The sequence below is a fragment of the Mastigoproctus giganteus genome, chromosome 10 (assembly GCF_048544385.1).
Source record: "Mastigoproctus giganteus isolate SK-2022 chromosome 10, ASM4854438v1, whole genome shotgun sequence".
Taxonomy (NCBI): Eukaryota; Metazoa; Arthropoda; class Arachnida; order Uropygi; family Thelyphonidae; genus Mastigoproctus; species Mastigoproctus giganteus.
The window spans coordinates 181,011,596-181,037,701 of NC_143584.1; the positions used below are offsets into that span (position 1 = coordinate 181,011,596).

Consider the following 26,106-nt stretch of genomic DNA (forward strand, 5'->3'; position numbering starts at 1 on the left):
GCATTAGCAACTAAGGCCATATTGCTCCGGGATATGCGGTGGTCATTCCTTGACCTTTCCGCATCCTCCGTATTTGGTGGTGACGGGCTCAAACCCCGGTCTAATCAAGAAGCGTGCGCTACGCACTGCTGCTCCTTCCCACCTGGCTACGGAGGCGCCTAACAACACAGTGTGTGCACCAGCAAATTAATTCAAACAGTTTCTACACATGTAAAATCTCTGATTTCAAAAATTTACCCCTGGCACTATAGATTACAGAACACAGTAACTTGGCACCCATGTTCCCATATCAGAGTAAATCTAGAGGGTGTCCAAAAAGTCTGAAACCAATGGGATTTACACTACACACGCTCACTCTTATTTACAATGTTTGTTTGTTATTTGGTTTTTAGGAGCATTAGCAACTAAGGCCATATTGCTCCAGGAATATGCGATGGTCATTCCCTTGACCTTTCCGCATCTTCCGTATTTGGTGGTGACGGGATCAAACCCCAGTCTAATCAAGAAGCGTGTGCTACGCACTGCTGCTCCTTCCCACCTGGCTACGAAGGCACCTATTTACAATGTGTTCAACGTGTCCACCCTGACTCTCCATGCATTTTCTCAGCCAGTGTACCATGTTTGTTTGGATTCTTCTCAGCATATTGGGACCGACAGCAACACAAGCCTTGGTAATTCTCCCCAGTCTCTTTAAATTTCTTCATCAGTTTCCCAACTGCACTGTGTGTTATTGGATTCCTTTCAGGATGTCTAGAGTCAAACACATCTGCCACTTCCTTTTGGGTCCATCCCTGACAACCACTAAGTAGGACTATCCACCCTTTCATCCAGTGTAATGCCATTTTTCACCTGTAAAGAAAAACTTATTTTTACCATTGGCTCTAGACTTTTTGAACGCTCTGTATATAGAGTTTGGCAAAAGTTAGACACCACAGAGAAATAAAACTTAATTTACACATTAATTTTATTTCCCTACAGTATCCACCCTGTACAACAAACTATATTACCATTTCTCCTTTTTCTTTTTGATTCCTAGGTATTCACATGATCTGTCCTCTAACTCTTATGTCAGTCTCAACAACAGGAGTAAATACCCATCAGGTACAAGTATCATATACATTTTGTAGTAGAGGTTATGTCATTCTCCCACATTGCACATGGCGACCTTAATCCTTTTCACATTGTTGTGAAATTGAGGATAAAACTCTGATACATATATACACCCATGAGCCAAAACATTATGACTGTCTCCCTTATAGCATGTTGGGCTGCCTTTTATCATGATAACTGCTTTTATCTGGTGTAGCATCAACTCCATGAGGCCGCAGATGTCCACAGGTATCCTGGACCAGCTGGACAGAAGGATTATGCCAGTTTGGCAATGGAACAAGGCAGTGGCGTGGATCAGCAAATGATGTATTCTACTACATCCCACAAGTATTTGATGGGATTGATGTCAAAATGCTTCAACATGATCCTCAAACCATTATTTGAGAATCATGGACATGATTCTCAAACAATTATAATCCTCAGTTTCAACACAGGGTATTGTCTTGCCGAAGGTCTAGTACCATTGGGATATGTGGTCACCATGTAGGACAAAATGTGGTCTGAAACAATGCTGAGGTAGGAGCTGATGATGATGAGGGTGTGTTCAATGAGGACGAAGGGACCAAATGATGTCCATGAAAATATTCCCTAAACCATGACACCACTGCCGGTGACCTGATTTTATCCAACTGTGCAGTCTGGTTACAGCTGTTCACCTACACACTGTCAAATATGCACCCATCCATCATCATAGAGCTGGAGCTTTGATTCATCAGACTAGGTGACTCTTTTCCAATCATTCAATATCCAAGAACAATACTCCCATGCTGCAGCAGGCAGAAGTGTCAATAGAGGTCAGTCAGTATGGGCATATGAACATTATTATGTCTATCTCTACGTGATAAACTGAATTTGTGAAGAACTTCTGAAAAACAGGCCTTTATGGTGGGCCTGGGTCTACTATTCTGACAGTGGCTTATTATTTAATCTTGCCACTTTGCTCAGCTTTCTGTTATTATCAACCATAGAAATATCATTTATTATTACCTGTTCACCTGGTTGGGGCTGACTGAATCCAGCCCTAACCTTGCCGCATGTCTCCTTTTGTTCTGCAACATTAGTTAAGAAAGGCTGCCCCCTTACAATGTCATCAAATAAACTGGCATATACCTCCATCTCCTTGTTTTAAGATGCTCATTGTCAATGACTAATGCTGTAAATATAGTCTCCATGTCAATCCATATATCAAGTAAGAAATTGGTTGCAGCTTTAGTCACTTTATTTTCACTCTAGTCATGTAGTCAATGACTTTTTTCTTCAACTCTGTTACAAGCTCAAAAATAGTAGACACGTCAGGGTATCTCAGCCTTTGCTCCTATATGCTAGCAACAATTATCTCACTCTCATGCACATTTGTGCCTATACTTCTCCCTGATTCCAAATAAATACTATATCAGAAACCATATCCTCAGGAGGCACCTCCGTAGCCAGGTGGGAAGGAGCAGCAGTGCGTAGCACACGCTTCTTGATTAGACCAGGGTTCGAGCCCGTCACCACCAAATACGGAAAGGTCAGGGAATGACCACCGCATATCCCGGAGCAATATGGCCTTAGTTGCTAATGCTCCTAAAAACCAAATAACAAACAACAAACAAATATTCTCAGGCTGAATATCAAGAAAATCAGTTCTTAACATTTGACAAAACATTTGTCAAATCTGTTACAATATCCTCTTCCTCAAACTGCACCCCCTGTTCAATTGTGCAGCCAACATTAACTATGTTTTCCACATCACCTACCTGAATATGATAATCAACATTGTCAGAAGTCCCAGGATTAGTATTTACACTAACAGTACTAACAATGCTACTTGCTTTAATATTTTTACCTTTAGACAATTTCTCAGAAGCCTTCTTTACAGAATCAGTATTGTACAATCTGGGAACTCTAGAAGGAAGGGGGGGAAGCTCCAATCTCCTCTTCCTTCACCCCTCCTTTACCAGCCTTTTTACTATGAGTTCTTCCTTCCATTAACTATAATAGGAAATATAAGTGAACATAACACCAAATAACTCATATATTCTAGAAACAGAAGAAAATCAACCAACCTTGACTTAACTTTGTAAATCAACTTATCGCACATGCTGATCCGTAGTTTATCCTTTAATCCAAACATAAACAGCAGTCACTTCTACAGCCAACTATATGCAACCTGGCACAAACAGTAATTACCAAGAAACATCTGGCAATAACTCAGCACACCATATGTTGGACATATGAACAGGTCACCAGCTCTGTAGGCCCATCTGTAAGTGTCCACTGGATCATGCACTCAGAAACATTTTTCTGTGCACCCCAGTTGCAGTCTGCCATTAATCGAAGAAACGTGAGCCAGCTGTTTTCTCACATGCCAACTGGTGTTCACCTCAACTGTCAACCAGTAGTTTCCCCCATAGGTAATGTGGGAAGGGTTTTTTTTTGTTTGCTGATGCTTTATAAACTTGCTTTCTCGCATCATTTGCCACCACTAATGCTAAATGCATAATGATGTCATGCAAAGGACAACCTGGAAACATTTTTCTCGTTTCCAGGTCAATGCACATCTTAAAAAGATGTAAAATACGATAGCAAAATCTAATGTGATTTTTGTGGAAACTATGTGGCTGGCAAATGTGCAAATGGAAAAATTATAACACATTATTAAACCCAGAGGCTGTGATCTCCCTGTGCAATAAAAAAAAAAAAAAAAAAAAAGTCATTTTTCTTAAACCCTTAACCAGAAAAAAAACCTGAAACTTACCAATACAAGTGAAACATCAAATAAAAGGTCATAGGCACTCGCAGGAATATTTAATACCCAAAAATCCAAGCTTATTTGCCAAACAACAATCAAGGCTAACATGAGTAGTAGAGTGGTCAATGCAAGGGTGCCATAGCACAATGCATTTAAGTTTTTTGGTTTTTTTTTTTTTTTAGGAGCATTAGCAACTAAGGCCATATTGCTCCGGGATATGCGGTTGTCATTCCCTGACCTTTCCGCATCCTCCGTATTTGGTGGTGACGGGCTCGAAAATGCATTTAAGTGAACCATGGTTCAAGCCCATGTGACTATTAAATATGGTTTACAATTATATTCATTGTAAACTCCTCTGTTTCTTATTTGTTTTTTTTTTAGGAGCATTAGCAACTAAGACCATATTGCTCTGGGGATATGCAGTGGTCATTCCCTGACCTTTCCTCATCCTCGTATTTGGTGGGCACGGGCTCAAACCCCGGTCTAATCAAGAAGCGTGTGTGCTACGCACTGCTGCTGCTCCTGCCCACCTGGCTACAGAGGCACCGTAAACTCCTGTGACCTAGTAGTTGTACTGAAGTATAAACAGAACATTTATTTATATATGAAGTGCACCTTTGCTCTAGTTTAATTATAATTATGCTAGAGTTCATTAGAAATTATTGTTTATCAATTGGCCAAAATTAGTGTCTATTTTTTGTCCCTTAATGCAACATCACTCTTTTTTACTTAATAAATGATTTGTTCTGTATATGTTGAGGAAGGTCTCATAACAGACAAATTATTCTTCTGTGATCTCTTATTCCAATTTTCTATTTGATTTGGATTTACAAAAACATAACAAATAAAACATCATTAATATAAAGAGTTAAATTAGTACTATATCCCCTTTAAAATGAAGTATATGAAACTTTAATTTTGTAACCTGCATGAATTAAGCTGATTTTATACAATATAAACAAAGAACAAATTCTGTTATTCTTTCCTTACAAAAAATGCACCTGCCAAAGTTGTACTAACTGAACACTTTGTTCCTTATATAAGTACAAAAATAACTGCTATACCCACTTCCTTGATAATCACATTTCTGTATAATTAAAATATCCCCATATATCAGATACTAAAATATCTACAGCAATGATCTTAATTTCCTAAAAATGCTAGAGTTAAATGTAGTACTTGTGGCTTCTGTATCCTTTAATGAAATTGAAAAATGCAAAAGTCAGCTTTGTGTAACTGAAAAAAAAAAAAAAAAAAAAAAAAAAAAAGGTAGTCTTGTGTGAATAATAAGAGTATGAAAGCTTTTTCAGTGTCTGTGCTGTACTGTTGAAAAACAGTAATTACTCTAAAAATCATAATTGTGTTTACAATGGTATTTTAAATAAAATTTGATAAATCACAATAATTAATTTACCAGAGTTTAAGAAAAAAAGTAAAATATTTCTTAACTGAGATTAAATCACAATAATTAATTTACCAGAGTTTAAGAAAAAAAGTAAAATATTTCTTAACTGAGATTCTTGCCACATAATCCTCAAGTATTGGTAGGTGTCTTCACTGGGAGGTGCTGGACTTTTTGATGATGCATTTAAACTTTCTTCCTTCATTCTGTCAATATCTTTTAGTGCTTGATTAAGTTGTAAAGTTAAGTTTCGAACTTCAGCTCTAGACTGCTGTAGAGACTGTTCTAGTTCTTCCATGTGGTTATGGTCAGCTTTTTGGGATTTCATACCAAGGAGAATTGCAATCTGGCACTGAAATAAGTGATACAAACTTCTTCACATAACACTGAATAACTCCAAATTTCTGCATTAAGTTACATATAAAATTTTTATGGCAAACTGTATGAGTAAATGCACTTTTATAAGGTAGGCTCAAAAAAGTTCCAGAGATGAATTTATTGCTAATCAATGCAAGCAAGGAATGGCAAAAACCATTCGTGGAATCCAAGTAGTTCCATAATAATCTCTGGTACATGTTTAGCCAACAAAAACTAGATGCTGCTTTATGACAATACAGTGCACCCCAAATCAACACAGTGAGGTACTCAAAAAACACACAGTTGACTGTATTACCAAATCTGTCATACTCTACTTATCTGTCACTGCCAAATTTCACTCTTCAAATTTCATTTCTCAAATTAAGGAGATAGTCAATAAATGATTTAGAGTGCTGAAGAGATCAAGTTAACAATGATAAACACACTTTACAATTAATTCAACACAAAAAAAAAACTTTTGAAACTACTCCCAAGTATCAAAACTTGTATAATACTACAAGAGTGCATTGGTCTTGATAATAAGTGTCATTAATCTGAGGCTATAAAAAAAGGAAGTTAGACCTATATACTGTGATAACTTCATGGATTTGCATAGGCATCAAAATAAAAACATGTAATTAAGTGTTTTCATTAAAAAATGCATCAACTGGTTAAGACTTTTTGTAACACTTTAATTACATAACTTTCTAAAGTGCAAGTAAACTATGTATTTTTGTGTTTTGTTTTGCATGTTTTTTTATTAATTGCATAATTTTATTGCCATTTCTTTCATTAGTTTTAATGGCTTATTTTTAATAAATAAAATTACAAATTACTCAATTTTATCAATCATTATAACCTAAGTTTTCAGTAATCTGAGTGAGCTCTGGTCTAATTTACCTTTGATTATTTGTACTCATGAGATTGGGGAAACTGGAACTCCTGAGTCATGATAGGTGATATCAAGCAGCCCAGTCTGTTTATATATAAGCTAGCAATTATATTTAGTGCTCATCTGCACCATTCTCTTATTACAACCTTCCTTATTATGTACCAAGAAAACTGGTGAAAAGAGAAAATATGTGTATCTGAGCGTTGCTTAGAAATTAAAGCTGTTAGAAAAATTAGGCTAGTGTGTATTTCCCTTACCAGTGAGGAACATGGGAGGGGGGGGAAACGTGTCATATATTATAAAGAGCAAAGCTAAGCTTTTAATCTGGAAATGCACTAGTATCTCAACTTCAGCTTGGTTCCAACTTAATGGTTGGAATTTTAGCTTCTTAGTTCCAATGGTTTTTCAATTTATCTCCTGCTATGTACCAACCAATAAATTCAAGGTAAATAAAAGCTTGTTTTCATTGCTTAACTTTATTTCACTGTTTCTAATACATACATATACAAAATAAGTTTCTAACTTTTCAATTATGTGGGTACAAATGGTCTAGAAAGAGCAGCTTTTGATTTAATGGACATTCAGCAATAACAGTACCTCCCCTTGGACTCAAGGGAGGCACCCATGGACTGGAGATGTGCAAATGTGACCCCAATTCACAAAGGATAATCAAAGGGCAACACAAGGAATTGTAGACCTGTTAGGTTAACTTTTGTTCCAGGGAAATTAATGGAGGCACTGGTTAAAGAAGCACTGCAGGATCAACTAGACAAGACTTCAGTTATAGCTCGGACACAGCATGGGTTTGTTAAGGGGAAGTCTTGCCTGACCAATTTGATTGGATACTATGATGGCAGTCACAAAAGACCTGGATGCAGGGAATAATTTTGATATTATATATTTGGATCTTAGAAAGGCTTTCGATACTGTTGCACATGGAAGACTGCTGCACAAATTGGAGCAGTGTGGCATCGGAGGCAAATTGCTGCTATGGATAAAGGGATGGTTGAGTGGGAGAAGACAGAGAGTGGTATCAATGGACACTGCTTTTTTGTGGACTAATGTTATTAGTGGAGTCCCTCTGGGTTCAGTGTTGGGTCCATTGTTGTTTTCTATATTTATAAATGATACTGATGATGGTATATCAGGCTTAATGTCCAAGTTTGCAGATGATACAAAAGTTGGCAGGGTTGTTAATGACACTAATGACAGTACACTGCTGCAACTAGAAAAGTTGAGCAGATGGGCTGAGAGGTGGCAAATGAAGTTTAACATTGACAAATGTAAAGTACTACATATGGGAAGCAGTAACCCCAGAATAACGTATCAACTGTGTGGTACTACACTGACAGTGGTAGAGAATGAAAAGGACCTGGGGGTAATTGTGCAGGCAGATATGAAGTTTTCTGAGCATTGCAGATGGTCTGCAAGAGTAGCCTTTTTACCATGGGACATAGTAAAGATATCATGAGGTTTCAATCAAAAGGGCGTGATTATGGGAACTCATGCATTGGGTGCTTCCATATCAGAATCAGAAATAGCATGTCTTGTTTGTTGCTGATGGCCTACTGTGGTTAAGATGTCAAAGAATGGGTCCAATGGGTCAAACCACCTCCCACTGGCAGAACTGTAAAGGATTACGCAAGGTGGATGTCTGTAGTGAATGAAGGGTACAGCACGTTGTATGGGCTCAATGGCAGGTCACTGTGCAACAGTTGACATTGCAATACAATATGGGGAATTCAAGAACAATATCCCAAATGACATGCTGCACACACACCTGTATAGGGTTCCACAGTAGACGATCCAAGAGGCACCCCCTCTCCTCACTGCTGATCATTGTCAACAGCAAATGCTGTGGTATCAGAAACATGCTGGTTGGGCATTGGAAATGAGTGTGCTGGTCAGATAAGTTCAAATAACTGGTGCAACATGTCAACAGATGCCTTCATGTGTGGCACAAGTAACATGAGTCCATGGACCCATCATGCACAGTGCCCACTATCCAGGCAGATGGTGGTGGTTGCTTAATATGTGGCATGTTTCGCTTGCAAGAAGTAGGTTCCCTCGTGTGTATGGGCCAATGTTTCACTGGTGAGGTCTACCAGCAGCTTTTTGGAGACAATATGCACCCTGCCATTCTGCATTTTTTCCCCAGACAGAAACAGGATCTTCCAAGATGATGCCTAGGCAAATAGCGCTGGCACATCATGGTATTAGGTAGGTGATTATAATTCAGTATTCACTCAGTATATGTTAAAACATATACAAAATACAATGTTTCTTACCTTTTTATGAAAAATAGTAAAGGAGGATATTAACAGGTTATCACTCCTCCCCCCCCCCAAATCTAGGGGATATCCTAAATTTTCATTCATAACATTCTAATCATAATTCATAATTTTCTGCATTTTAAAACTAAAATAAGTGATCTGAATACTACTGTTCTTTAACAAGAATAAAATCATACATTCTGCATCATTTGTCTTTTTATTTTTGTCATTCAGAATGTGTGGTGCAATAATAAAGGCTAAAATTCACTAATGTAATGGCATTCTACATCTTCTACATGATGATCATTGTTGTTGTAGGGTTTTAGGCACATCAGCAACTTGGGCCATATTTTGGAGTGATTGGATGGGTGAAATGGGAATTTTTTTTTTTTTTTTGGCTGATGCTGTATATGCTTGCTTTCTTGCATCATATGCCTCAACTAATGCTAATTTTTAGGTTTGTTATGTTTGTTGTTGTTTGTTATTTGGTTTTTAGGAGCATTAGCAACTAAGGCCATATTGCTCCAGGATATGCAGTGGTCATTCCCTGACCTTTCCGCATCTAATCAAGAAGCGTGTGCTATGCACTGCTGCTCCTTCCCACCTGGCTACGGTGGCGCCTCTAATTTCCAGGAGGAAAAATCATGCTACCCTCATCAGAGACCAACTGACTCAGCCATGTTGTAAATAAGATCCATCAAATTTCCTTGTGTCATTAGCAAAATCCAAACTGATTATACCAACTGTGCTACCCACAAGGGCCATTCCACATGATTTGCTGTTTATTATATTGGTACAAGTGTAGATTTGTGTGCCAATTTGCATGTGGCAGGCTGAATCACTGTTAAGGATAATATGATACTACCAATATCAAAGATATTGGCAAAGATAGTTCCTTCTTCCATCCTTTCTGCAAGGTGTGATAAAAAGTTTCAAGCTGAATTATTATTGAAACACAATATTTACAGATAATTATACATAACTTTTCAAAATAATCTTTGCCATTTACGTATTTTAGAATTGCTAATTCCTGTGTTGCATTCTAAATAATTTCCTTGGTCACTGCAAATGTGCGACTTTTCGAGGTGGTTTTAAGCATAGGGTGGGGAAACCACAGGAATTGAAATAATCTGGCAATGCCCACTTTGATGGCTGCTTCCTCTGAAAAGCATTGTGCAATCACAGTAGAGGCTCACTGTTTTTTTGATGATGCAGGAAAAATTTGACTTGCAGGAGACAGCAGTGGCCTGCCAGTAAAAAAAATATGATAAGCACAATCTTCACATTTAATCAAGATTTTGCTTTTGCTTTTCTGGGCCTGGGAAAATATTGAGTCTTCCACTGAGAACTGATCCATTGTTTCTGGGTCATAGCCACACCCTTGTGATTCTCCACCAATAACAGTGAAAGAAACAAAGTGTGAATCAGTAGCAGCACACTGATGACTTGCTGCTCTCTGTGATTGGCAAGGATGCAAAGCTGAAACATTCCCAAATCTTGTGTTAAAATTGGCTGCTATGTCCCATTAGAAATACTGATTTCTCTAGCAACTTTGCAGTAGTTAAATATCAATCACTTCTAATCAGATCAGATCACAGAACAATTGAATCATTGGGTTTTGATTGAAGGATGGCCATAGTGAGGATCATCTTTAATGGACAAGCAGCCATCTTTAAACTTTATGAGCCACTGAAAAGTCTTCAAATGACATATGTCATCTTCCCTGAAAGTTGTTTTTAAAATTTCACGGGTTTCTTTCCTCTAATTTTAAACAAAATTAGCAAATTTGCTGCTCAGTAAAATCACTCATTTTAAAATGTGTATATATTTCAGGCTGAATGCAGATAGCAGGTGATTCATGCATTACTATATCTAGAAGAGTTACCAAAGATGTTGCAACTTGCTACAACCCCCACAATTTCAAGATAAAAAGTCAGTCCCCAAATGTTTTGATCACACCTTGTGTTAAGTTTGATTTTTAAGAAAAGAATGTAGAGGTAACGTTTTTACAGACAGAAATTCAGTTAAGCTAACTACATAATGAAGGAAAGATGAATGGGGCATACATACTTCATATTAAGGAATTCTTATTAATCTCTTGAAGTAGTGTACTTTGTACAAAATGAGTATTTAGAGAATAAACATTTGTGACATTGGTGTATTCATAACACAGAAACCTTGATTCTTTAATTTATTATATAAACTTTTAAAATGGAACAAAAATTTGGTTCTTTTTGGATATGACAAAAATAAATCCTGGCTAAAATTATATACAATGTACATTATTTAGATAGTTAATCAGACATTTACCTTCATTCTTTGAAGCTCCTGTACAGTAATGCTATGCTGCTTCTCTAAGGCCTTGTATTCTATTTTCAATGAAAGTAATTGCTTTTCCACATTTTGACGCCTGTCTTCTACTTCAGAAAACACAGAATTTCCTCGCTGATTTATATCTGTTTGTTGTAACTTCAACATCTCAATTTCCAAATATAGTTCATCAGCTTCTTTCCTTGACTTCTAAGATGAAATATTAAAATGGTGATAAACATTTTTTTATATGTAGTTATACTTCAAAAGATGTGAACGTTTTTGTTCTATTTAAATGAATATTAACTCTACTACATTACCTATAAAATATTAATGCAATGATTTCTGAATGGGAAAATACTAAGTAAAACTTATTATGGTGTCCATCGGGCATTAAAATAAAGTGCACTTACTTTATCTTGTCTTGGTTAGGCCTAAGCAGTTCACAGAAAATAATGAACATAAGTCCGATAGTTCAGAAGTCTTGATTGCTTTGTTCTACCATGGTAATAAGGCTTTAACCTGTTACTTATCCAGCTTAGTCCCAAATTGGCAATCCTCATTCATTTGGCAACTATTTAGCTGACTTCCTACTAACACCATGGGAAGGTGAAGAGTGGACAGTGAGTCTGAACTCCAGTCTGATTGCCAGACTTAAAATTATAACAAGAAATAGGAAAGCATGGAAGAATATAGTGAATGGAAGGCTGATAGTCAAAGACTGATTTGTACTACCATAGTGACCTGAACAATCATGAGTATAACAGATGGGGATGATGATGATGATAGTCCAAAAGTACAGATAATTAGACTGTTAGGGTCATCTGTATACCCACTGAATAAAAACAAATTTTAAAAAAAGGAAAGAAAGAAAACAAACAACATTCACAACCAGTCATTTACAGCTAAATGTACGTACTGAAGGGAGTGAACATCAACACAATAATTGTTTGTTTTGTTCTTTTCCTTCAAATAAACATTGGTTTATGTTCATTTTAGAAATATAGAGATGACACTTTCAGACTAAACTGAGGATGGAGAACAACTTCAAATTCAACAACTGCTTTTCTTTAAAAAAAAAAAGCACTTGATTAGGCAAAATTTTAACTTAGAAATTATAAATTCATGTGGTAATACTTAGTATAATTTTAATTTCATCCAAAATATCACAGAAATATCCATATGACAAATAGCCTAAGCCTACAAATAAGCAAGGCAGACCCCAGTGCATTTTAATTGAAACACCTTATATACGTGTATATATACAGTAGAGCGTCAAAAATCCAAATGTCAATAATTCGAGCAGTATTTATTTTATGCTGGTACTATAAAATAATTACATCAAGTGCCAGTTATTGTGATCATGTTTGCGAATTTAATTTTGATTCTATTAAACAGCAATTCTAATAAGTGAAAATCGGAGAGCTGTTATCAACAGGCTATAAAAATTAAGATATAAAGCCAAATTTATACTTTTTTTTCCCCCTGGCTGACTAGCTTTAGCCAGTCAAAACTGAAATAACAAAATTAAATGATACATGAAAATTGGAAGAATATTATCCACAGATTAGCAAAATAAAAATAAATTTATGCTTACACACATAGCTTAATTCATATATACACACAGTATATATATATATATATATACACACACAGTATATATATAAGTATGTAAGAATTGAAAGGTCTGATAAAGTTTGCATAGATGGAAGTGAAAAATGCACAAGGGTCAAGTACTAGAAGGGCAAGGATAGCAGAAAAAAGAAGTAATGTAGGTTTGTAAAAGGAGAAAGAATGTGAATATCCTATAAGTTATGATGAATTAAGAGAATTATAGGCTGAATATAACATCATGTTATGCTAAAATTCCAGGTAAAACATTAGAAAAGTTACTTAAAACTATTATAATAAATAACAACTTACCAATTATAAATGCAATAAAAAATAATATTCAGCAAATACAAACATTTGACTTTAACCGTTTATTCACTAGTATCAATCTCGACAATTTAAAAGATGTTCTCCAAAAACTATATTTGGAACATAAAAATGCTATAAAGTTTGATTTAACCTACTGGGATACTCTAATAAATTTATGTATTTTTAAGAACTGCATTTCGTTCAGGATTACAGCAAATTATAACCAGAAGAACTTGTATTGTAAAAAACTAACAGTTCTGATACTATTGCAAATTACCTGGATCTTCGTATAGAAATATTCCATAATGATATAGATGTAAACATATATAATAAAAGAGACGCATTTAATTTCAATGTAGTCGGCCTTACAAACTGGAGATCTAATATATCGAAATCAGTGCATGCTAATATCATTTTATCCCAATGCTTGAGGATTGCTTCTATTTGCAATAAAAACAACCTGTTCAGCAAACATGATAGCATTGTACAATAAGTTGATAAATAATAATTTCCCTATCGCTTACCTGAAATACCACTTCAGGAAGCCAATCGATATAATTAATTTCAAAAATTTATTTTCTGAACCCATTGCTTCAATATAATTACCATAATTACGGATTTAGAGCCATGTATATTATGTACATAGGATACACTTTGCTTTCTTGGTGTCATACGGCTTAGAAAACTTGTACCCACCAGCCTGCAAATTATAGTGTATCATTTATTTTATTTTATGTTATTTTATCTTATTTTATAATCACACTGTATATACTTAAGTTCACGCTAAGGTGATATGCAAATTCAGCTCAGGGTCCCACTATAGGAATGGGTTTGCGATCCCAGGCATACCTGAGCTACAACTTATATCTTGTATTGTCTTTAAGCTGTCCTACACTCTTTGTTCTTATTTCCCCAAAATTATTAGGGTAAGCCAAGGATGTAGGAGAAACTATTTCTTATTTATACTACTATATTTTTGCCTTTATGGAGTTCAGGTTTCATTATTCCTACTCTATCAGTTTTTATTCTTACTATCTGCATGTTTCTCTTTGCATTAACTTAACTTTAATTAATTATTTATTTATTTATTTTTACCATATCCATCACATAGGGGTCACCACATATATACTCACTAGAGGGATTATTATTTCATAAGGACTAGTTGTTACATTATGTCCTGGATATGGTAGATATGCTTTATACTTTACATTTATTCTTATTTTAATTATTAAATTACGTTCTCTGTCAGGTCAACGATGTTCAATATATGCTTACATTTATAATATCTTCCTTTTGATTCAAAAAATTTTAACTACCTTTAATTGGTTTAGATTCAAATTACTTAATCACTGGATTGTTTATATTTTATATATCTTAGAAGATATTGATCATTACAGAAACAGAGAACTCCTTGTCGTTTTTTGCCTTCAGTCTGGGTGGTTGGCCCCAGTTGAAGTCATCTAGATTGTGGGTAGACAACAATAAGTTTTATATATATATATATCCCTTGCATTTCTTTAAATCCATCTTGGCATTGTCTGCTTGAATTACCTTCTATATTATTATCTTCAATATTATATACACATTATGGTCGTAATGCATAATTGCTCTAGCAACTGCATTGGCCCATAAGTATTAGTTACAGCTTGTCACAATTTATTAACTTTCTTTCCATATTACACACACACTCTCTCACACACACACACCACACACCACACACACACACACACACACACACACACACACACACACACAGAGAGAGAGAGAGAGAGAGAGAGAGAGAGAGAGAGAGAGAGAGAGAGAGAGAGAGAGAGAGAGAGAGAGAGAGAGAGAGAGAGAGAGAGAGTTTCAAAAGTGATAGTCAATAATTTAAAGGTAAACTGTACAGACTACAATATGCAAAAAAAGCCTAGTAAACATGGGTGAATCCTTAAGCGAATTGTTTTTGAGATATTGCACATTTCTAGTTGGGATCCACCACTCACTTGTTTATGTTAGGTTATGCTCATTCTCTCCCTTTCCCCTTTCTCAATGCTCTGAGACGTAGCAGGCATACTAGTACTTGTCAAAGGATGGTCAACATGGAAAGAAGTTACAGCAACGAAGAGTATGCAGACATGCACTTTATGTATGGTAGAGCCAACGGCAGTGCACTCGAGGCTGCATGTTTGTACCAAGAAGCATTTCCCCACCAAAGGCGACCCAACAGGCACACATTCATCAGGGTACATCAATGCCTTAGAGAACATGGGCGCTTTGCACATGGAGTACGAGCAGGTAGGCCCAAAAGCATAACACTGAATGTTGAGGAAAGGGTGTTAGAAAGAATAGAACAAAATCCAAGAATTTCAACAAGGAGGGTTGCTCTACATGAGTGTGTACTGAGTCATAACAGTGTGTGTGTCAAATTTTACATCACCAATTACTGTACCCCTACCATATCCAGCATGTACAAGATCTCAGCAATACAGACTACCCTCCCAGAGTGGTCCCACAGTCAGTGACAGATCTTAACAGAAAATGTGCATTACCTCCAAAATGGTTCATTTGCAGCCCAATGTTCACTGGGACTTTTTTGCTTATTTTAGTTTGTACTTTTCACCTTTAAATTATTTACCATAGTTTTTGAAACACCCTGTATACAGGGTGTCTCAAAGATATTGGTACAAACATTTAGGGGAGGTAGATAACATCTAAAGGAATGTGAATCGCATAGGAACCCATAGCCAGAAACGTCACCGTAAGTCAGTACATGGCGCTGTTCATCAGTCCACAAAAGGGAAAATTTCTGGTTTACTCATTCAAGCAGTAGTTGCCGCACGAAGAGCATGCATTGATTTACGAACTGTGAGCTGGCAGACATGCACCTAGTGTATAGATTAGCAGAGGGGGCCACACGGTGTGCGCCCCCATATGGCACAACATCGCTTCGCAATAAATGTGTGGGCAGGTATAGTCGGTGACGGCTTAGTTGGCCCATACCTGTTACCATCCCGCATGAACTCCGCTAAAAATATCGGATCTTTCTTGAACAAGTTCTACCAGGGTTACTTGACGATGTTCCAGCAAATGGAGACGCAACATTTGGTTTCAACATGACGGGGCACCTGCCCATTATGGAAGGTGCGTTCGTGACCATTTGAACAGGCGACACCCAAAAGGGTGTCGATGGATTGGTCCTGGTGGACCCGTTGCCTGGCCTTATCGAGCCTTGATTTCTTTCTGTGGCAGGCCTCAAATCTATCATGTATGAATCGCCTGTGGAGACAGAAATGGATCTCGTGGCGAGACTCGTCTGCACTGCTGCTACTGTCAAAGAAACTCCAGGTGTGTTCGACCATGTCTGCCAATCCATGCTGTGTCAGTGTCACGCATGCATCACATCTCGTGGTGGAACCTTCGACCATCTGTTGTAACATCATGAAATGCATCCATCTCGTAATCCATTGTTAATATTATGTCAAATAAATATTTGCCACTAATTACTGTCTTGTGTCATTTCAGCTTCTTGTGCCTCTGCTACTACTTTCCCATGACGTTTCCAGTTATGGGTTCCTATGCGATTCACATTCCTTTAGATGTTACCTACCTCCCCTAAACGTTTGTACCAATATTTTTGAGACACCCTGTACATATAATGCATAGGTAAAATAGAAATTTTTTCTATTAGCAGCGCCAATAGTGCCATTGTAGAAACTGAACACTGCAATCGAAGTACATACATATTATCTTTGTAGAAAAGATGAATTCTAAATTCGATATTCCTACGAATATGTATATAACACCAGCTAGTAATGAAAATATGATTGATGAAAGAGGCAACCCCTGTATAATATGGTACAGCAGGTCCCCCGTTATAACGCGGTTCGCTTTACGCTGATTCGCTATAAACACTGTTTCTTATATCATAACCCGTATCTGACTATAACGCTGTCACAGATGACTATAACGCTCTTTTACAGATTGCATTTTTGGCATATTTAACGAAATCGTTTCATTTGATGGAGTCGATAGCTTGAAAATGAATACCAAAACAGCATTAAAACGTTTCCCACGCCGACTTGAGAAATTTTCTTGCACGCTAATTTAATTGCAGTACAGTGACTTGTTACGTAGTTCCGAGATCAACATTTTAAAAAATGATCAAGTATATTGCTTGTAATATTTGCGTTAGATGCATTTATCTGAAGTCTAGTCATCACTCAGTACAGTATTAGACATCTTGCGTAACGGACAGTTTACTTGAACATTGTATCGTAATTAATGCAACCAACACAGTTACATTTTCGAAGAGTTAATAATGGCCGATAAGAATGAAAAAGCAACAACGTCTGAGCACAGTACAAAGACTATAAATGTAAGAAAAAGACTGAATTTGAAAATTAAATTAACGTTTTGAAGAAAATCAATTCCGGTCAAAGACAAGCGGATGTGTGCTATAATTTAGGACTTGCAAGTTTAACTGTAAGAACAATTATATAAAAAAAATAAAGAATTAATTTTAGCAGCGGGAAAGATAGCTGTTCCACTGCAAGCAACTAGGGTTAGGCTGGCTATTAGGATTGAAATGAAAAGACTTTAACTAATTTTATTGAAGATAATATCCAATGCAGAATTCAGTTAAGTTAAATATTATTAGAGAGAGAGAGAGAGAGAGAGAGAGAGAGAGAGAGAGAGAGAGAGAGATTAGCTAATATGATGATCGAAAGAAAACTCACCTAAAAAAAAAAAAAAAAAAAAAAAATGTGGAACCATGTAAAACTAGTAAGGGCTGGTTGAATAGATTTAAAATCCAGGGAGAAGCCGCAAGTGCAGAAGGAGCCGAAACTTTCAAAAAATAACTTGTTAAAATTGTTGAAGAGGGGTGTTATGTGTTATACTTTTCAACAAGTTTTTAACATAGATGAAGCAGGACTTTTGCGGAAACGAATGCCTAAAAAGAAGTTTCATATTGAAAGAAGGAAAAAACATGCCAGGTTTCAAAGCGGCGAAGGATCGGTTGACTTTATTGTTGGGTGGTAATTAAACTGCGGGGGATTTAAAATTAATACCCCTTTTAGTTTATTTGGAAGATGGCCAAAGTTCAACCCAAAATCATCACATTTTTCATGATTAAATTCATCAATTAAATTAAAACAATTTAGATCAATTAAATTCATGATTTTAATTGAAATTGTAAGTTTAATTTTGATACGTAAATAGTTACCACATAATTATATACGTATGTAATGCAGAATATTTTATATGTACAAATATTTGAATATTAAATATTTTGACCGACATTTGTGCATCTTTTCACTACCGTTTATTATTGATTAGGAAATATCCTATGGCACCTATCGCAACTTACAAATACATATGTTACCTTATGGGAATGCGGAGCTCACTTAGCGTGGATTCACTTAGCGCTCTGTTTTTCCGGAACGAATTATCAGCGTTAAGCGGGGGTCACCTGTACTTTTACTACAAGGTTTCACTTTACATGATTGATAAATTGCAACAATCCTCACACAACACAGTACTTATATTAGTATTAGCAAAGGGCACATGGTGCAAAGAAACCTATGGCTTATGCTGCACCAGCCAAAAAAAATAAAATAATAATAATAAAATAACAAAAAAATAAATAAAATAACAAATAAGAAAATTAAAAATATATATAATAATAATAATTAATAAATAAGAGAAAAGGAAATGGACAACCTAAGCATTTCCCTCCTCCCATAGGTATTATCCAGCTGACTTTTGAATTTCCCCAAAGTGTCAGCCTCTACCACCCATGTAGGTAACTTATTCCAGTAATTCATAAGTTGCTGGCTAAAATAAAATTTCCTGCGATCTAGTCTAAATAACTCCCCCCGTAACTTGAAATTATGGCCCCTAGTTTAGAATCATTTATAACCGTGAAAATTTCTTCCTTATTCATTTTGTTTATGCCTCTCAGAGTCTTAAACACCTCAATCAAGTCTCTTCTAAGATGCCTAGTTTCCAAGCTCTACAACCCACATATTCGAAGTCTTTCCTCATATGGACGCCCTTTCGCCAATCTCACCAGGTGAGTTACCCATCCCTGGACTCTTTCAAGAAGCACAATGTCTTTCTTTAGGTGTGGTCTCCATACCTGAACACAGTATTCCAAGTGTGGTCTAACAATAGCCTTACATAATGGGATTACTACGTCCTTATCTCTACTAGAAATAAATCATCAATATAACACAGTTTCATTCTAACACAGTCAGAGAATTATGGCAAACCTCATATGGCATGCTCATATTTTTGAGCTTTTGTGTGAGGAAATCTTTGCTATTGTGTTGGATGTAATTTTTCAACATTTCCATTCTTTTTTGTGAATCCCCGCTGTTGACTCGCTAGTCATTATATAAAAAAAATTATTAGGAAATCCTAGTGTATTCTGTGCTATTGAACTTGTGCTTGTTTGAGAACATTAAAAATGGCAACTTCAAAAAGCATGCAGTTCGTGACTTTTAAAGTTTTTGAAAAGTTATTCTGGTTTTTATTTGATTGTTTATAAATTTTTCCGAGTATGTATCACTTCTTAAGAACCATATTGGAATAATTTTTGTTGTGAATTAAATTCCAGCCCTAAATTATGCTTAACAAGTAAAAAAGCACCGCTCAAAAGCTTTATTTCTCTAGAATCAAAGATACAAATTTTGGATTGTCTTAAAAAAAGGTAGAAAGGTATCATACGCTGCAAAAAGTTTAAATTTAAATGAATCAACAATCCGGACCATAAAGAAAAATGAATAGAAAATTAGAACTGCTGTTGCTGCAGGATCTTTCATTTTCCCAAATATGACAGCTTATCCCCGAGCACCAATAATTGAGAAATTGGAAAAAGCACTCAGTATTTGGATTGATGATAGCAGTAAAAAACGGATCCCATTAGATAGCATGTGTAATTAAACAAAAGGCACTAAAATTTATAACCATTTAAAAGAAAATGGAGAATCTTCTGTTAACCTGGAGTTTGTTGCCAGTAAAGGTTGGTTTGAGCGATTTAAAAACCACTGCTCATTACATAACATAAGAATTCAAGGGGAAAGTGCATCGTCTGATAATAAAGATGTCAAGAAGTATGCAGAATAATTTCAAAAAATTATTGAAGAGCACACCCACCAAGTTTTCAATGCCAATGAGACAAGTCTTTGGTGGAAAAAAAGCTCAACAGAACATTTATTTCAAAAAAAAAAAAAAAACTGCACCAGGTTTTAAGACATCAAAAGATTGTGTAACGTTAGTTACATGCAGTAACACATCGGAAGATTACGGGTAGTAGTAGTAGTGGCATGTGATGCAAGAAAGTAGTGTATCAGCTTATGCAGCATCAGCCAAAAAAAAAAAAAAAATCACACAACCATTCCCTCCAAATGTTTGTCCAGTTCGTCCTTAAATTTATTTAACCTATCAACTTCCACAAAGACAGATGGAAGTTTGTTCCAGCAATTAACTACCCGCTGGCTAAAGAAAAAAACTACCTGCTGTGACATAAGCATTGGGAGATCAAAATTGAGAGTAGGAGTGTGCTATAGGCTTAATGACTCTGATGAGTATAATAAGAAACTGTACAGGGAAATAGAGTGGGCCAGTAAATCAGAGAGTCTTATAATGGGAGATTTTAATTTCCCAGATATTGACTGGAATTTGGGGGCTGGTCACTCACACACTAGCAAGGCTTTTGTGGATTTATTGGATGATTGTTTTCTACATCAGCATGTTCGGGAGGCAACTAGAGGGAGGAATACTCTTGATTTGATTATCAGCAGTGATTCTTCATGCATTAAGAATCTGCAGATAAATGAACCACTAGGTGGCAGTGATCACAGTGTGCTGAAGTGGGATTTACTCAAAGAGGTAACTACCATTAGGGGTAAAGGGAAGGGTTATTGCTTTCGTAAAGGCATCTATGATGGACCGAGACAGTATTTAAATTCTATACAGTGGGACCAACTGATGATGTTACCAACAGCAAATGCAAAATGGGAAGCATTCAAAGAACTTATCTTGGAAGCTACTAGGCTTTACATACCAACTAAGAAATATTGTTCAAGGTTTAGGCCTAAATGGATGTCAGATGAACTGATGAGGCATATGGCAGAGAAGAAACATGCATGGGATACATACAAATTAACACATGACACAGAAGCCTATGATAGATACAAGTTGATCTGTAACCAAGTTACAAAGGAGGTTAGGCAGGCGAAGGCAGATTACGAGAAATCTTTGGCAAGGGATGCAAAGAAAAACAGCAAAGAGTTCTTTACTTATGTAAACTCGAGAAGGAAGGGGATGAATCAGATTGGTCCACTTGATATCGATGGGTCAACTGTTGATGATCCTGCTCAGGCAGCTAACAAACTAAATTAATATTTTGCATCAACATTCACACATGAGGAGTTATTCAGCGAGGGAAAAGCCAGAGGTGTATTCAACTCTAGCAGTAAGCTAGAGAATATTGTAATAACTGAGAGTAAAGTGGAGGAGAAATTGTTGAAGATAAACACAAGAAAGGCACCCAGGGTGGATGGGATCTATCCAGTTATATTAAAGGAGGCAGCAGAGGCGCCTCCATAGCCAGGTGGGAAGGAGCAGCAGTGCGTAGCACACGCTTCTTGATTAGACCGGAGTTCGAGCCCGTCACCACCAAATACGGAGGATGCGGAAAGGTCAGGGAATGACCACCGCATATCCCCGAGCAATATGGCCTTAGTTGCTAATGCTCCTAAAAACCAAACAAACAAACAAAACAAACAACAACAGCAGCAGAGGAAGCAAGCAAACCCTTAGCCATAATTATGAGAGCTTCCTAGGACTCAGGGGAGGTACCCACAGACTGGAGATGTGCAAATGTGACCCCAATTCACAAAGGAGGATCAAAGGCTGACACAAGTAATTATAGACCTGTGAGTTTAACTTCTGTTCCAGGAAAATTAATGGAGGTCCTAGTTAAAGAAGCACTGCAGGATCATTTAGACAAGACTTCAGTTATAGCTCGGACACAGCATGGTTTTGTTAAGGGGAAGTCTTGCCTGACCAATTTGATTGGATACGATGATGCAATCACAAAGGAACTGGATGCAGGGAATAACTTTGATATTATATAGTCAGTCCTCGTATAGCACGATAGTTGTGTTCCTAGAAACCCTCGTGCAATGCAAAATCGTGCAATATAAACAACAGGGCCTATGGGAAAAATATGGTTATGTGCCGGCCACCCAAGATTTAACATACATTTGTAACTAAAACATTACCAAACACAATAAATAATCGTAATAAAATACTTACGCATTTTATTACGTAATAAAATATTGCTAATGCTTTTGCTTCTATCGTAAGCAGACTTGTTTTTTGTTTGATTTTCAATCCAAACAGATGATAGCCGTTCCATCTCTTCCAATTCTTTGTGTCTTAATCTAATGGATTTTAATTACACTTTGAGTTGTTCTGCTATGAAAGTTGTTTTTATTTTCTCTGCATTCTTTGTAATTCTCGGAGTTGCCTCATTTAGGTCCGTAGCATGTGCAATATCACATGGTTTTTCATTTCGCTCACAGCGTTTCACAATTTCATATTTTTTCTGTATCGACAGAGGCCGGTGTGATTTTGGCCATAAACCATAGTATGAGGCCACTATAAATTTTCCCGGGTAAGAATTTTTGACCCAGTCCGCCTGTTTATCAATATTGCTTTTCTTTTTCTCTCCGAATCTGCAGTATCTTCACCAGGACGCTTCCTATTCACACTTTTTAAGGATTTTACTCATTTTTAGGGAATAAAGCACAAATACAAAACAAGGAGGCACGCTTGATACGCATAAACAAAGCTGCGCGCGTGTAGCAACTGAATAAACAACACCGTAAAGGCAGAGATACACTAACACCTCACATTTTACTAAAGCACATTTCTAGGGGTTACTACCATAAAACAATAAAAACAATTTCCAGTTGCGTTTCTGCTAGTGGAATCTGTTATAAAGTCGATCTAATTGCATTTGCAATTTCACCGAAAGCTGGAATTGTGTTGATTTTTAAGTGATTATGGTGAAATGTGTTTCCCCTTTCACTGATATAAAAAACAAATGCATTTTCAGAATCTTCTCTTCATTCCTATCGTGTTGCGTTCAGTTGGGGTGATTCCGGTCCGACTGCCATTTCTTGTAAACACAAAGGCCAATCGTGCATAAGCGAATTCGGTTCGTGTTATATAAGATATCGTTCCCCTATTTTTAAATCGTGTATGATCGAATTCATGTAGTGTAAACACGTGTTATACGAGGACGGACTGTACTTGGATCTTAGAAAGGCTTTCAATACTGTTGCACATGGAAGACTGCTGCACAAATTGGAGCAGTGTGGCATTGGAGGCAAATTGCTGCTGTGGATAAAGGGGTGGCTGAGGGGGAGAAGACAGAGAGTGGTAATCAATGGACACTGCTCGTCGTGGACTAATGATATTAGTGGAGTCCTCAGGGCTCAGTGTTGGGTCCATTATTGTTTTCTGTATTTATAAATGATATTGATGATGGTATATCAAGCTTAATGTCGAAGTTTGCAGACGATACAAAGGTTAGCAGGTTTGTTAATGACACTAATGACAGTACACTGCTGCAACAGGTTCTAGAAAAGTTGAGCAGATGGGCTGAGAGGTGGCAAATGAAGTTTAACATTGACAAATGTAAAGTACTACATATGGGAAGCAGTAATCCCAGAGAAACGTATCAACTCTGTGGTACCACACTGACAGTGGTAGAGAATGAAAAGGACCTGGGGGTAATTGTGCAGGCATATATGAAGTTCTCTGAGCAGTGCGACGGGCTGCAAGAGTAGCTCACTGTGTCTTGTCAATGATATACAGGAATTTTTCTAGCAGGGATAAGGAGGTGATTATTCCCTTGTATAAGGCAATGGTCACACCACACCTAGAGTACTGTATACAGGTCTGGAGGCCTCATTTCAAGAAGGATGTAGAGCTGCTGGAACGAGTACAGAGAAGGGCAACAAGATTAGTGAATGGAACAAAGGGGTGCTCTTACGAAGAAAGGCTTAAGTTTTGCAAATTACAGTGTCTGGAGACTAGGCACCAGCGAGGTGATCTGATAGAGGTGTATAAAGCCTTGAATGGTTTGAGCATGCTCAATGCTGATGGGATTCTTCCTCTCGCTCAGAATAATCACCTGAGAGGGCATAAATTCAAATTGAGGAAAGACAGATGTAGGATAGACGTGCGGAAATTTGCCTTTAGCCAGCGGGTGGTTGGTTGGTGGAACAGACTTCCATCCCTTGTCGTGGAAGTTGATAGCCTAAATAAGTTTAAGGCTCAGCTGGACAGGTATTTTGAACGAACAGAGGGGTGAAGCGGAAGTGGTTTTTTTTTTTTTTTTGTGGCTGATGCTGAATAAGCTTGCTTTCTTGCATCAAATGCCTCTACTAATGCTAAAGGCAAATTTCCGCACATCTATTCTACATCTGCTTTCCTTAATTTGAATTTATGCCCCCTTAGGTTCGTAATCTGAACAAGTGGAAGAATCCCATCAGAATTCAGCATGCTCAACCCATTCAAGGCCTTATACACCTCAATCAGATCACCACACAGGTGCCTAGTCTCCAGCCATTGCAATTTGCAGAACTTAAGCCTCTCTTGTTAAGAGGATCCCTTCATTCCCCTCACCAATCTTGTTGCCCTTCTCTGTACATGCTCAAGCAAATCTACATCCTTCCTAAAATGAAGCCTCCAGACTTGTACGCAGTACTCAAGGCATGGCCTGACCATTGCCTTATACAGAGGGACAATCACCTCCTTTTTCCCTGCTAGCAAAATTCCTATATATCATTGACCAAAAAACCCCATGACCTGCCCTGGCAGCCTGTCTGCATTGCTCAGAAAACTTCATATCTGACTGCACAATTACTCCCAGGTCTTTTTCATTTTCTACCACCTTAAGTGTAGTACCACACAGTTGGTACATTTCTCTGGGGTTACTTCTACCCATATGCAGTACTTTGCATTTGTCAATGTTAAACTTCAGTTGCCACTTCTCAGCCCATCTGCCCAAATTTTCTAGATTCTGCTGCAGTAGCACACTGCCATTAACAATAACAACCCTGCCAACCTTTGTATCATCTGCAAACTTCGACACTAAGCCCGATTGACATACCTTCATCAATATCATTTTTAAATATACAAAACAACAGTGGACCCAACACCGAACCCTGTGGGACTCCACTAATAACATTAGTCCATGAAGAACAGTACCCATTGATTACCAACCTCTGTCCTCTCCCACTCAACCATCCTTTTATCCATTGTAGCAATTTACCCTTATTACCATTCTGCTCCAATTTGTACATTAGTCTTCCATGTGCAGCAGTGTCAAAAGCTTTGCTGAAATCCAAGTACAGTGGATTCCATTTATTTGGGCCACCGGTTAATCGGGGCAGCTGTTTATTTGGGGCAAATCTTAAAAAACAGAACCCAATCGAGAAAATAGCCAGGATTTACTTCGCTTAATTGAGACAACATGCCGTTTAATCGGGGCAGGAGACTGCAGTACTGGAGATCATCCTAGGATTGTCTCCAACCGTACCACGTGGTTCAGTCAGATTTCTGGAGGACAAACCATAAAACAATAGAAACAATTAGCAATCACCTGTTTATTGGGCTTCTCTGTTAGTGCAATCTATCATAAACGGATAGGAAACTCAATCTTATTAAATTTGCGATAATACCAAGAGCTGGAATTCTGTGGGTTAGGGTGAAATGTGTTTACACTTCCATGAAATCTTGAATCATATAAAAAAATTAATTTTCAGAATCTTCTCTTCATTCCTATTTTTAAAGCTTCATAACTTGTTACTCCGCTCTCACTTGCGCATATTGTGTTACTTGCAATTTGTCTGTGCCGTGTTCTTTGTTATTGATTGCTTATCTTTTTACTGTTTTGAATTTTAACCCCCACCCACAAATGTCAGTGAACAGAAATGTCAACTAGTTCTAGTTGACATTTCTGTTCAATGACATCACTGACAGTATGTATTAATTATTCTGATTATCATGTATATGCTTCTGATTTTCATCTATCATTTAATTT

General features: G+C 37.0%; 1 protein-coding gene across 1 annotated transcript in view; it reads right to left on the reverse strand.

Annotated features, from left to right (window-relative positions):
- Positions 1-26,106, reverse strand: part of LOC150079588 (protein Spindly-B-like) — an 84,679-nt gene that overhangs the window by 10,782 nt on the left and 47,791 nt on the right. The window contains exons 6-7 of the mRNA XM_090383132.1: positions 11,079-11,288; positions 5,357-5,598 (exon numbers count right to left, since the gene is read on the reverse strand). Coding sequence (XP_090239258.1) covers positions 5,357-5,598; positions 11,079-11,288 — 452 coding nt within the window. The remainder of the gene's footprint in view (positions 1-5,356; positions 5,599-11,078; positions 11,289-26,106) is intronic.